Source organism: Staurois parvus, unplaced genomic scaffold (genome assembly GCF_062004578.1).
Source record: "Staurois parvus isolate SC_StPar_1 unplaced genomic scaffold, SC_StPar_1.0 ptg000048l, whole genome shotgun sequence".
Classification (NCBI taxonomy): Eukaryota; Metazoa; Chordata; class Amphibia; order Anura; family Ranidae; genus Staurois; species Staurois parvus.
Window position 1 is genome coordinate 3,398,180 of NW_028317844.1, and position 14,601 is coordinate 3,412,780.

A 14,601-nucleotide genomic window follows, 5' to 3' on the forward strand; every position below is an offset into this window, starting at 1 on the left:
TGAGAGACTTTTATTTGGACTTTCAGGGGAGAAAGTGATATCCTGGCGTCTAGAGTTTGAACGTATATTTGTGCACAAAAAGGGATACCGGTTGTAAGGAATTTCATTTTTTGGTATATAGTTAATTCCCTGTTTGTTGTGAAGAATTATCTTAAGTAAAACACTTTGCCCCCTAAATGTAGGTGTAACTTGCAACATGTTCCAAAGGTGAATTTAGCTTTTAAGGAACTTGGCAGGTAGTTGGTTCCAGACACCTAGGAGTACTAACTAGAGTTCTTCTGTGGATTTAAGTTGTTACAGTTGCTTCTTTTCATACTATACTAACCAGACTCAATGATGTTGAGATCTATGGTGGCAAGGGCTCTCTGGCGGACTGCAAATATTCCTCTATGGCTTTGGCTGTATGTTTGTGGTCATTGTACTGCTGGCAGAATTAATTTGGTACCAATCAAATGCCTACCTCATGATTTTCCATGATGGATAAATATATGCCTGTATTTATTTTAGCATTGTTTAGCAATGCGGATATTTCTGACCAAATCTCCAACTCCAGATGCATAAATGCGGTCCCTAATTTGCAAGGAACCTCCACCATGCTTCACTGTTGCCTGCAGACCCTCATGCTGATACCACCCTCCAACCCTTGGGGGAACAAACTGCCTTCTGTTATAGACATGCATTTCAAATTTGGACTCATCAGTCCAGAGCACCTACTGCCATTTTCTGCATACCTGTACTTGTGTTTCCTGCATAGGTGATTTGCTTGGCCTTGTTTCCACAATGTCCGTATGGCTTTTTTAGTCACGTCTTCTATGAAGACCATGTCTGACCAGACTTTTCAGGACTGTAGAAAGGTGTTTCTGAGTCCCACTGACTTCTGGCCAGTCTATGTTGATGATGCCAATGGACATCTTCTAATTTCAAAAGGATGATGTGTCTTTCATCTGCTGCTTTAAGTTTCCTTGGCTGATCACCATATTCTTGATCCTTAACATTGTCTGCCTATTCTTCTGTAGAAGAGTTGGACAGCAAATCTGGAAACACCTGTCTTCTTTGCAATTTACGCCAGTAAGAGACCAAGTTAGTGCAGCAAGACCACCCTCTGCTTTGTTGCTTTGTATAGTCTTGCTATCGTGTAAAATGTTTTACACCGAACTGTCGTCAGCGACCTCACCTTGTTAACAGAACATGGCTTTTCTATACCCAGTTTCATTTCTCCTACGCAGCTGATTCAGCTTGATTCAATGATTGTTATTAAACCTATATATTATCTTGTTGATCTGTATACTATAATCATTTATTAATGCACCACACCATATGCCTGCAAAATTCTAAAAGCCCTACTCTGAGCACAGCTATGTTAATGTTGCTTTAATCGTTAAAGGGTTACTTCACCTTTATCAAAAAAACTGCCTAGGCAGATAAGGGAAGCCTGTAGATGAAAAAAACTGTGTAGCACTGACTAATGTTGAATAATGCTCTTGCTATAGGTGTAGGTAATTTACGTACCTCATGAATCCTGACAGGAATACTCCTAAGATGTTGCTAGGACATTGCTAACTGAGGCCTAAACATTACTGCTTACTTCCTCCATCATAGGAGCGAGCTCTCAAACACTGAACTCAGAGCCAATGCATCAGGGGAGAGAAAAGAGCATGTGAGGGGGTTTGGATCAGAGAAGGTGATGGTGGGAGTGAGTAGTAATAACTAGCAATGTCCTGGGAGTATTCGAGTCAGGCTTCACAAGGTACGTAAATGGCCTATACCTATGGCAAGGGCATTATTCAACTTTAGTCGGAGCTACAGAGCTTGTTTTTATCTACAGACACATCTTACCTGTAGTTTTTTGGTAAAGGTAAACTAACCTTTTAATAGTTGCATTAACAGTCTCATTTGTTCCTAATTTCCTGAGCTTTGATAATGGCAAAACAGAATGTGGGGGGGTCGAGGTACAATACTGGGAGTCAAGTCATTCTTAAACACCGTTCTGATGCAGCAGGGAGCCAGAAGTGTGGCTTGTAATGATTATGCGCAATAGGAACATGGAAGTTGTAGGCGACAGACATCTTGTTAAGGTCTCAGCCATTTTGGTTTTCATGAGCCCAGTGATCTTACTCCCTCTCTCCTACAAACTATGGAATTTGTAGCTGTAATTTTTAACACACTTCAAAAGAGCCTCTTATCTCAATTAGGAACAGCAGACGACCAACACACATACCTTGCTAGATCTGTAAAACATTAATTGAGTTCTGCAGGATGTCTGTTTCCATGAATCATAAAAAAACTCTACAGAGTAACACTCTCCTCTGATCCATCGTAAAACAATGACAAACTCAATCAAGCCTGTCACACATGACTTGTGAGGCAAATAAAGCTCTAGGAATGCACAGCGTGCCATAAAACATCTTTCTGAGACCTCTGCCTAATCCACAATTTAACAAAATCCACACAGAATTTATAAAATCCAACAGGAATAAGACACTGTCAGGGTCCGCTGCAGCGCACGGCTTGGCACAGGCGCAATGTGCCGACTCGCGCTGGCGTACAGGCACTAGGTCCTGGCCAGCCGTGGCAGAGATGAACGTGCACATGCGCTCGCGGCTGCGCGCCTGGCACCAATGACAGCGCAGGGCGCGGTATTTAAATCCGCTCTGCGCTGACATGGATTGCCGTTTGGTCTATCCTGTGTTCCTGTTCCTATAGTCTCTGTATTTTGATCATTGCTGACCCGAATTGTCCCTGACTGTGCTGAATTCTCCTGCTCTGACCCCCTGGCTTGCCTGACCTCTCTCTCGGATGCCCCCCTTTGGATTTGATCTTCTGTTACTGACCCGGCGAGTGACCCGACTATTCTCTGTCCGCTGCCTTGTACCGCGCTGCTCCCACGATTACCGACTCGGCCTGTCTGACCACGCTTCTGCTCATCCATCCATCCTGCTCGAGGCCATCCGCCTCTTCACATCAGGCTCTCATCTTGCAGATACCTCTGGCGGTCCCCTCTACCACAGGTGGGTGTACCCAGGGTCCGAGACCTGGTCTCGGTCTGCTCCAAGTCCATCCCCACCATCAGGGGCCCTGGTGAACAAGCGGACTGGGACTTAGACTCTGCGCTCTGGGAAATCCTATCCTGTGGGTTGCTAGTGGTCCCGCCAGGTGGTTCATTACAGACACATTAATATTGCGCATGAATGGGGAATATCATACCAACCAATCAAGGTCATACATGACTATGTTGGTACATATGAAAGGGGAGAAAGCAGTCTCCTCCCTTTTGTGTGACAGATTCATCCGAAATACTCTGTGTTTGGTATCCCTGGACACGAAATATGCTGAACAATAATCTGCCAGTTTCTAGAATACAACCTGCACATATTGGAAGATATTAATATCAGCACAAATCTGTACTTGGGACTTGGTACTAAAACGTGATGACCTCCCAGCCCTCACCCCTTAAACCGAATGATTGGTCAAATGGTCTCTGTCAACACCCCTTTGATACGGCAGAAAAGGGAATGGCAGGACCCATTGACAAGCTCTCATTTTACCATTAATGAAGGAACTTCTGTCAAGTTATGAGAGCCCATAACACCTCACTCATAGACTGAACTCTGCTAAAACCAGGATTTTGCAAGTATTCAACATTTTCACCTCCTTTATTTCTGCTGCTTTATTGCTCTCCTTATTTCTTTATAACATCTTTTTTTCTATAAATATATTATTTGCACCATTTTGACATTTTCATTGATAATTCCCATTTGGAAAAGTGTTAAAACTGTCCCTAAGGATTGTAATGTAAATTAAAGAATCCCTGCTCTTGAAGAGTGCTAATCTGTATGATAATCCTCTGAATACACCTGTCTGTGATGACAGTGTGTTACAGATGTTCATTTTTCTTGCTAACATTGTGAAGGGTTGATAGACCTAAAGCTATCTGGTGACAGTTTGGAGTTTGAAGGATTAGTTCCTAATTAACCTCACACACTGACAATCATTCTCAGGCTGCTGGTACCTAGATTGTGGTCCTGCAAGCTGGAAAATCTTGGTGCAGGGTGCAGCTGAGAGTGGCATTGTTACATAAGTGACAGCATGGCGTGAGATTGACTGGTCCTTTGTCACAAGTTGGGGAGAAGGAAATGGTCGAGCATTTGTTGGTGAGAAGGACAGGGGCATGGCTACCTGCTGTACATATCAGAATTGGTCAGAGGGGCTAAGAGGGCACCTAAAGTAAAAAAAGAAAAATATGAGAGTGTTAGCGCGATGATAAAATATTTTTTAAAAAGACACATAAAAATAGCTGTGCCCAGGATTGAGTTTAACCGTGTGCAAGTGTAGTTGGCAGAATTAAAGGCAAATGGTGAATACACCTTATGTATATATAAAAGTTTTGCTGTACAAGTGTGAAAAACATCCACAAAGTCAGAACAAAAAAAACAAGTATTTTTTCTAATAAATGTAGTTGCTATATCGTCAGTGCAATTTGGTGGTCATGATGTTTTTTTTCTAAATGAAGTGTTTCAGGGAAAACAAAACACATTATGGCCACTAGATGGTGCTGACAATATAGGAACTACACATATCAGAGAAAATACAGTGATTTTTCATTCTCACTATGCAGATGTTTGTCACATTTGCACAGCAAACATTTTATACATAGACCCCCAAGTGTCATAAGTTTGGAGCTAAAACATTTTTGAGTTAGGGATTACAATTTTTTTTTAGACATGCCTTGATGTCGCAGTGCGGTTTCATATGTATTTGCAAATGTGTGCAAAAAAATATTTTTACCACAATGTTTAACTAGATCATTTGTGATGACTAGATGGGGAACTTTAACAACAGACTTTGTTGAACTAATGCCTCTGTATGGAAGAAAAAATTTTACTAAACATCAAGAAGCCATTTACCGTATATTGCTATCAGAAGTCTTAGAGATGTAAACTAGAGTGTTCATTCAAATGGCCGGAGCGAACTGCTCCAATACTAATTTTCTGCGTATGTATAAAGCAATCACAGATATTAGAAGGTGGTCAGAGCCTGACCCACAAAGCTTGACTGCCTCATATATATGTACTGTATACTTGGCTTCTTTATAAAGTATTTTGCTTTTAATGTTTTGGATGAGGGTTAATGTTCCTCATTTGTTGTAAAATTCCTGAATAGCTGTGATACTTTTCAGTGATTACCTTTTTTTTATCAAGGCCTACGCCTTTTCTCCTATTTGTCTCTATGATTACGGTAATACCTACGCAAAGTGCATCAGAGACAAAAGATTGGTGGGGCCTGTTTGCTGCATCCACATTGCACATGTTAAACGGCACTGAGAGTTCAAGCTTTAAATATATAGTACCACATTTTTTTTTTTATCAAGACCAACATGATATTCTTTATTGTAGGAAAAGTACATCTGTTGGGAGATTTTAAAAGCTATCGAGAACCGGTCCTTGGATAGAACCATTATTACATCCCCATAGTTAACTTTTCTCAGAAAGATCATATAGTCGTATGCAAAGCCTTTACTATTATATATTACTATTCTTTGGTTCAACCATGCAGCAACAGAACTCTATCAAGTATAAAACCTGAAGAGCATTTGTAGAAGATCTCTGAATCCCCACATGGAAGAAAAATATATTTGAAATATATTTTAAAAATATTCTTCCAAAATATATTGACATATATTTGAAATGCTACAATTTTGGCCATGTTCAATATATTTCAAAATATATATCAATAAATATATATATACATACATACATACACTGCATGTTTCAGATTTGTTTTAACATATATTTTTACATATATTTGTAGATGCATTCCAAAATTGCAGCATTTCAAATATATGTCAATATATTTGGGAAGAATATTATTAAAATATATTTCAAATATATTTTTCTTCCATATGGGTCCTTATGCTAGAAATTACCAATTTTATATCTGATGAAAGGGAGAAATGTTTGCTCAATTTGGCTAAATAATATTGGGAAGTTGTTTCAGCAGCAACTGTTCAGACAGCAAAAATCAAGAAGAATACACAACATAAATTTCTAATATTAATATCTACAGTAAAGAGGTGTTCTAATATGACGCAGCATAGCAGTGCACAGCTATGGGCATGAATGCTTATTAGTGACCAGGGTAGAAAAACCTACAAAAATGTACTGTAGGTCAAACTTGGAAATAACTAACTTGTCTATCATTAAAGGAACTACGTACAGCAATGGTTTCCCATTGATGCTAGGCCTAAGATGAATCTCCTTACCTCACCTGTTTGCAAGTATAACCCCTTCATTATACTGGATGGCTAATGCAATTTCTCTTATTTCCCACAGATAAGGCTAGCAACTGATTTTACATTAGTATTTTGTGATAAATATTATATAACATTAAAATGTAACATAAAACACACAGAAAAAAACAATCTTCTGCAAAAACAAAATATCCAAGGTGCCAAATTTTAGACAGCCCTACACTCTGTGGTTAATGCAGCAGTTTAGAATGTGCAGCAGTGGCGGTCAACTAATCTGCTATAGGGAGTCTCAGTACAGTCCCTGACATTACCTATGGACCATAATATTCTGTGTATGTAATGCATTTTGCTTTATTTACTGCTGACCCCTGAAATTTCCAACACTTACTACTGACCTCTGAACTGCACGTTACTTTCTACTGACCTCTGCATTCCTTAATACTGACCTCTGAGCTCTGTGACACTTGCTGCTGATCTCTGAATCACTTACTACTCACCTCTGCATCAGTACCAACCTCTGAAATCTGCATCACTTACTACTGACCTCTGCACCACTTACTACTGACCTCAGAACTCTGTATCACTTACTACTGACTTCTGAACTCTGTGTCACTTACTACGAACCTTTACAATCTGCATCACTTACTACTGATCTCTGAACTCTGAATCACTTACTGCTAAGTCATTTACATTTGACCTCTGAGTTACCACTGACATTGTCCATTACATACTAGTGACCTTTGAATTACTTATTACTGACTCCTGCAAAAGCGGTTTAAATTTTGAGTGCTTGACTCTGTTGAATTTAATCTATGTCTTTTTCTAGTTTCATTTTTGGGTCATGGAGTATTACCTAAAATACATTTAGGAAAAAAAATTACATTATGCTTGTTTTTGCAATCTACCTTGTTCCAACCCATAGCAATAGAAACCTTAAGGAAACCTTAAGGAAAAGTTGGTTATTATGTCTTATCTCCCGTGAAGTCTTAATGCCAGCTTACCTCAATACAAAACAGGCAGTCTAATTTTTTTAAGCTTATCTTCTGACGTCAACAGCCTAAATCCAAAAAAATGTTGTCCTATATGGCCATCAAAACAATCTTTTTTATATGAAGTCTCCAGAACTAGAGCCATAATTGTTTTTTCTCTAACAATGGCAAAACGTTTTTATTTTTCATATCTGAACAACAAGCACTGCTCAACAACAAGAAACAGAAGATAAAAGTGTTTTAGATATTTCTATATGATTTTTGCTAGCCATTATTGCACTTTATGAATATTCAAATGGATTATGATTATGGTTTTATGATTATATAACTATGATTTACAATACTTCCAGCTGTTTGTGTGAAAAGAAACATGCTTTGGCATTCATAACAACTTGCAAATCTTTCTGTTGCATTTGATGTAAGGCTGCGCAGTATTAACAGCCACTGGAAAATGTCACAGCGTCTCATTAAATTCTTAGCAATTTCCAGCAATGCCTAATCACCTTCAAAAATTGCACGGGGAAAGAAATAAACATCACGTTATGTAATAAGTTTAAGACATGGAAGCTGCTTCAATGTGTTATATTAAAAGGGGTAGAGGAATTATGCAATGGACACATGCCAATTCTTCAATCAGAAAATACCAAGAAAGGGGAGAGAGAGGATAGAGAGCAAGGGAAAGAGGCTGAGAATCTTGTTTTGTTGCTGTAGTGTGTACTCCAATCATGAATAGATGTTTCTTAACCCCTTCAATTAATTGGACAGGACCTGATGATCGGCTTAGCGAATCACAGTACAGAGCCCTGTGTTTACTAACAACACAGGGTTCTGTACATGGAGCAGCAATGTGGCATTTTTTAAAAACAGCCAAAGCTCTTAGTAAAAGCAGCACACATTGCACATTGTAAAGCACAGTTAACCCTTTGTTTTCCACTAAATGTTAACCCCTTCCCAGTCAGTGTCATTAGTACAATGACAGTGCATAACATTATCAGTGATCACTGTATTAGTGCCACTGGTGTCAGTAAGTCAGATCCCACCTAGTGTCAGTGTCAGATTGCCCACTTCACTATCACAGTCGCATTATAAGTCGCTCATCACCACCATTACTAGTGTTAAATAAATAAATAAATATTCCAGTATATACCATCATTTGTTGACGCTATAACTTTCACACAAACCAATCAATATACACTTATTGGGATTTTTTTTATACCAAAGACATGTAGCAGAATACATTTTTGCCTACGTTTATGAAGAATTTTTTAAACGGGATATGTTTTATAGAAGAAAGTGAAAAAAATATTGTTTTCTGTCTTTTTTTATTTATATAATAAAAAATAAAAAACCCAGTGGTGATCAAATATAACCAAAAGAAAGTTCTATTTGTGTGAAAAAATATATATAAATTTAATTTGGGTATTTGGGAGGATATTGAAGAATGACTAAAATGCATGGATGAACTCAGCTATTAGGAAATATTAGCTGAACTGAATGTATTCTCTCGAGAAGAGGTGATTTGATCTCTATGTATAAATACATAAGTGGTCCATATAGTGAACCTGGTTATTCAGTTTCTGGTCATCAATGAGGACAAGGGGACACTCTTCATGTCAGGAACAAAAGAGATTTAACCTCCACATATGGAATTATTTCTTCACAGTAAAAGCTGAGAAAATGTAGAACAGATTTTATCAAGAATTAGTTCTGGCAAGCTTAGTAGAAAGATCTGGATGCATTTCTAAATACAACAAATATAACTGGATATTACCATTTATAGGCAATAACACCAGGAATAGTTGATCCAGGGAATATCCCATTGTCTTCTGGGGGAAAAGGAATTATTTTTTTTCCCCACAGTGCAGCAAGTTGGATCATGCTATATTGAGGCTTTTTGCTTTCCTCTGAATCAACTGTGGGTATAGGATTGTGTATGTGGAGGTTTTCTATTTGCTTGTTTTTTTCTATTGTATTGGTTGAGCTAGACGGACTTTTGTCTTTTTCAGCCTGACTAACTACACTATATTGCCAAAAGTATTGAGATGCCTGCCATTACACACACACACACGAACTTCAATGGCATATCACTTTTAGTCCGTAGGACTCAATATTGAGTTGGCCCATCCTTTGCAGCTATAACAGCTTCAACTCTCCTGGGAAGGCTGTCCACAAGTCTTAGGAGCGTATCTATGAGAATGTTTGACCATTCTTCCAGAAGCACATTTGTGAGGTCAGGCACTGATGTTGGACGAGAAGACCTGGCTTGCAGTCTCCACTCTAATTCACCCCAAAGGTGTTCTATCGGGTTGAGGTCAAGACTCTATGCAGGCCAGTCAAGTTCCTCCACCCCAAACTCGCTCATCCATGTCTTTATGCACCTTGCTTTGTGCACTGGTGTGCAGTCATCTTGGAACAGGAAGGGGCTATATCCAAACTGTTCCCACAAAGTTGGGAGCATGAAATTGTCCAAAATGTCTTGGTATGCTGACACCATAGGAGTTCCCTTCACTGAAACTAAGCCAAACTCCTGAAAAACAACCTCATACCATAATCCCCCACCACCAAACGTTACACTTAGCACAATGCAGTCAAACAAGTAACATTCTCCTGGCAACCGCCAAAGCCAGACACGTCTATCGAATTGCCAGGCAGAGAAGCGTGATTCGTCACTCCAGAGAACACATCTCCACTACTCTAGAGTCCAGTGGTAGCGTGCTTTACACCACTGCATTCGATGCTTTGCATTGCACTTGGTGATGTAAGGCTTGGATGCAGCTGTCCGGCCATGGAAACCTATTCCATGTAGCTCTCTATGCACTGTTGTTGTTCTAATCTGAAGGCCATGCAAAGTTTGGAGGTCTTTAGCTATTGACTCTGCAGACAGTTGGTGACTTCTGCGCACTGTGCACTTCAGCATGCGCTGACTCCGCCATTTTACGTGGCCTACAACTTCGTGGCGGAGTTGCTGTTGTTCCCAGTTGCTTCCACTTTGTTATAATACCACTAACAGTTGACCATGGATTATTTAATAGCAAGTAAATTTCATGTATGAATTTATTGCACATGTGGAAACCTATCACGGTACCACGCTTGAATTCACTGAGCTCCTGAGCCATTCGTTCACAAATCTTTTTAGAAGCAGTCTGCATGCCTAGGTGCTTGATTTTATACACCTGTGGCCATGGAGGTGATTGGAACACCTAAATCCAATGATTTGGAGGGGTGTCCCAATACTTTTGGCAATATAGTGTATGTAAGCCATGTGTCTATCAAACATTACACAGTGTCACCTCACGCTTAAAGTGTCATTAAACCCACATAATTAAAAACGGTCAATAAATGCTATATTACATGCTGCTCATACTCAGTCGCTACTGGATTTGTTTTCTGTATTCTGCAAAACACCTGGTTAATTATGCTGTTCTCTGTCCCCCCCCTTCTGTCCCATGTCCCCACAGCATTTGTTGATTTTTCAGAACAAGGTTGGCAGCTGGTGCATATTTTTAGCTTTCACTGTATTTTCTACCCTGAGCATTTCCCTATCACATCTGAGCAGCCCATGTGACAACAGAGTCACACATATGGGCGTACACACAATGTTAAATGACAGCCCACTCCTTCCCTCCTTCTTCATGTGGGTGTGTACACAGTGGTAAATGACAGCCCACTCCCTCCCTCCTCCTCCATGTCCACTAACCAGCTAAACACAATAGGGGTGGGATATTACATCTTGATTAATGGAGGCTTCACCTCCCTGTTATTTTAAGACACAGGCTGGAGGGATATGACACAGCTTGTGACTGGCAGAAACCCACCCACACCATGTTATTGCCAAGATTGCCAAAGATTTAATTTCAAACATACAAATCAAATATACTGTATACTTGTATGACAATTTAAAACAGTGTATTGATATTAGATTTTGCTATTGTTGTTTTTACTCTGTAATGCAGAAGCTGTTTTTTTAATGACCAACAGCAGAAGACTAGAATCTCCTCCTGCCACTGTTTCCCTGCAGGCAGACTGAGAAAGAGCTAGGTTATGTGACAGCTGTATATAATTTTGAAAAAAGGTACTTAGATTTTTTTTCAGTTAAAATCATTACAGTGCCATCATCCATATACAGAAAGAGAAGGAATAATGTAAATTAAACAGTGTGTGTTTAGTATAACTTTAATTAATGCTCCATGTTAAAGTGGTAGTAAAGTCTTGGAACTGAAAATCTGCTGACAGGCAGGGTTTTTATAACAGAAGAGACTCTAAGGGTTTCTCTTGTCTTAAATGTACCCCTTGCCTGTCAGCAGGTAATGTGATCTGAGCCGCACATGCACAGCTCAGACCACATTTACGGCCCACTCTGCGTGCCGCGGCAATGTGATTCCCATGAGCATGTGCGGGAGCGATGTCACCTCCGGCCTGGCGATTCAAGCGGCTGAAGATCGGGAACCGGGAAGGAAGACTGGGTAAAGATGGAAACCGCCAGAGACCAGGACTGCGCTGACAGGGCTCTGTCTGCAGGTAATTCTGTCATAATGTAATAGTATGCAGAGAATGCTAGAACATTATGACCTAAGCCTGCACGGAGAACCATTTTTTAAAAAAAGAATGAAATTTTACCACCGCTTTAAAGATTATATGAGATTTTAGTTTTTGGGTTTATATTTCCTTTAAAATATATAAATAAACAGAAGGGTATTAAACATTTTCCTAATTTTAGTGAAACTCAAAAAACTGATTAAACCTTATAAAAATTGCAAGACCTATTTTGTGTACATATCGACTGACACATGTAAGAATCAAAATTATGTATCATAATATTTGTCATAAATAGGTACATCTGAAAATGTAGTCGGATATCATAAACGTCCCCAATTAGATAATTCTTATTAGGAATATCAAGCTTAAATTTTGATTCTGTGCTCACAAATTAAAAAAAGTACATATACAACTCACTGCTTCCACCATGGCTACTTATTGCTTCATCCTCAAATATATCAAAGCCTTCCTGACGTGTCTGATTTGTTATCTCGAGCTTCATCATCTCAGTGGGCATCCGTAAGATTGTAAGATTGTACTGGAGCGAGTGACTCAAATCATAACTGTAGCTGAAATTGTAAAAGAGCAGTTAAAATACATACAATCACTGACCATTCTGTAAGAAAAAGCAAACCCTTTCGAATGGGAAAATTATGCTTTTTTCCCCTATAATGTTCTTTTATGTGGAGGTTTGTGAAGAACAAGAAAAACAATGCAAGAACAGAAATTTGACTTGGAGCCGGTTCAAACCATGAATCGCACATGAATGTGCTGTGCGGTCTTGTGTGATTCAAATGAGATCTGGGTGCAGTCTGATTTCAGCCCATTCGTTTTCAGGAAATACGCATAGAATGCAGGATTTTCTGCACCGCATTCTGTTGTGAACTGGCCTTTAGTCCAGACACTGCAAATAATACTCAATTACAAAATACTAAGACGGATTTTGGACACAAATTGAGCAAGGATTCAGACCCCTATATAAATGTATGGCAGAAGCATGGGAAATGATATTATAAAATATAATTGTATAAAATGATCAATGTAAAGTTGTACAATTTTATTCAAATTAAAAAAATTGTTTGATACAAACAGTGCTTTTTGGACAAAGCTAATACTTATGGAAGCAGAAGAAAAAATAACAGAAAACCCGTTAAAATATCTAGCACTGCAATGAGGAAAATCAACTGATTTCATGTGACAACGGGAGAACTGTCCATCAACGTACAGAAGCAGAGCAGAGTGGCATTTTGTTAGATAGTACAGCACTGTGTGAGATGATTAGAGAGACAGGATGGAGTAAGATGAAACAGTCAGCTGAAATGATAGAATTTACGACAAGCTTAATAATGTACTGTATTTGAATGCTTTCTTAGGTATTTCTGTGAAGCCAGTAACGGATTGTGAACTTTAATTACTGAATGCCAGATGACTTGTAGCCTATGTGTGTGAATACAAATGAACTACAATGATCTATGTTCCAATTAACTGAGTCCAACTGTATGTCTGTGCTTAAATGGTTACTATGGCTGCGTTTGGCAAATATTACTTCCGGTTACTAATTGCGTGTTTGACAAGTGTGTGCCTAATGACTCATATCTGCTGCAAAGCAGCTCAATAAAGGGTCTGACATGGGGGCAATGGCTTGCCTTGCACTTAGCACTAAATTCCATTCATTTTATGTATATTAACCTATAAAGAACTGGACTATGTGTAAAAACCAAAGCTCTTTATTAGCATATACATACTGAAATAACATTTATGGATAAGATTGAATGCCTTGTAGCCAACATACTCCATGGAAATGCAAAATGTTAAGCAAATAATATATTTAATTCCATCTTTGCACATATAAACATGTTACAATCATTTCAGCAGACTGAATAGAAGATGAACCAGTACCTGCAACAGTTAATTAGGAAAAAGATTTAATTTGATAAACTGCAGAGAAATAACAGTATGGCATTTGTACAGATACACTATATTGCCAAAAATGTTTGGACACCCCTCCTAACCATTGGATTCATGTGTTCCGATCACCTACATGGCCACAGGTGTATAAAATCAAGCACCTAGTTATTCAGACTGCTTCTACAAACATTTTTGAAATAATGGGTCACCCTTAGAAGCTCAGTGATTTCAAGGGTGGTACCGTGATAGGTTGCCACCTGTGCAGTAAGTCCATCCGTGAAATTTCCTTCCTACTAAATATTCCATGGTCAACTGTTAGTGGTATTATAACAAAGTGGAAGTAACTGGGAACAACAGCAACTTAGCCACAAAGTGGTAGGCCACGTAAAATGACAGAGTAGGGTCAGCGCATGCTGGGCGCACAGTGTGCAGAAGTCGCCAACTGTCTGCAGAGTCAATAGCTAAAGACCTGAAAAATGTACTGTATGTGGTCTTCAGATTAGAACAACAATAGTACATAGGTAGCTTTATGGAACGGGTTTCCATGGCCAAACAGCTGCATCCAAATCTTACATCACCAAGTGCAATGCACAGCGTCAGATGCAGTGGTGTAAAGCACACCACTACTGGATTCTAGAGCAGTGGAGATGTGTGCTCTGGAGTGACGAATCACACTTCTCTGTCTGGCAATCTGATGGACGTGTCTGGCTTTGGCGGTTGCCAAGAGAACGGTACTTGCCTGACTGCATTGTGCCAAATGTAAAGTTTGGTGGAGGGGGGTTGTTTTTAAGGAGTTGAGCTTGGCCCCTTAGTTTCAGTGAAGGGAACTCTTATGGCGTCAGCATGCCAAGTCATTTTGGACAATTTCATGCTCCCAACTTTGTGGAAACAGTTTGGGGATGGCCCCTCCTGTTCCAACAT

At 39.3% G+C, this 14,601-nt stretch overlaps 1 protein-coding gene across 2 annotated transcripts in view; it reads right to left on the reverse strand.

Moving 5' to 3' along the window:
* The window catches only part of FIG4 (FIG4 phosphoinositide 5-phosphatase), a 315,676-nt gene that overhangs the window by 206,509 nt on the left and 94,566 nt on the right, over positions 1-14,601 (reverse strand). For both annotated transcript variants that reach the window (XM_089664705.1, XM_089664713.1), the window contains exon 7: positions 12,190-12,341. In XM_089664705.1, coding sequence (XP_089520831.1) covers positions 12,190-12,341 — 152 coding nt within the window. The remainder of the gene's footprint in view (positions 1-12,189; positions 12,342-14,601) is intronic.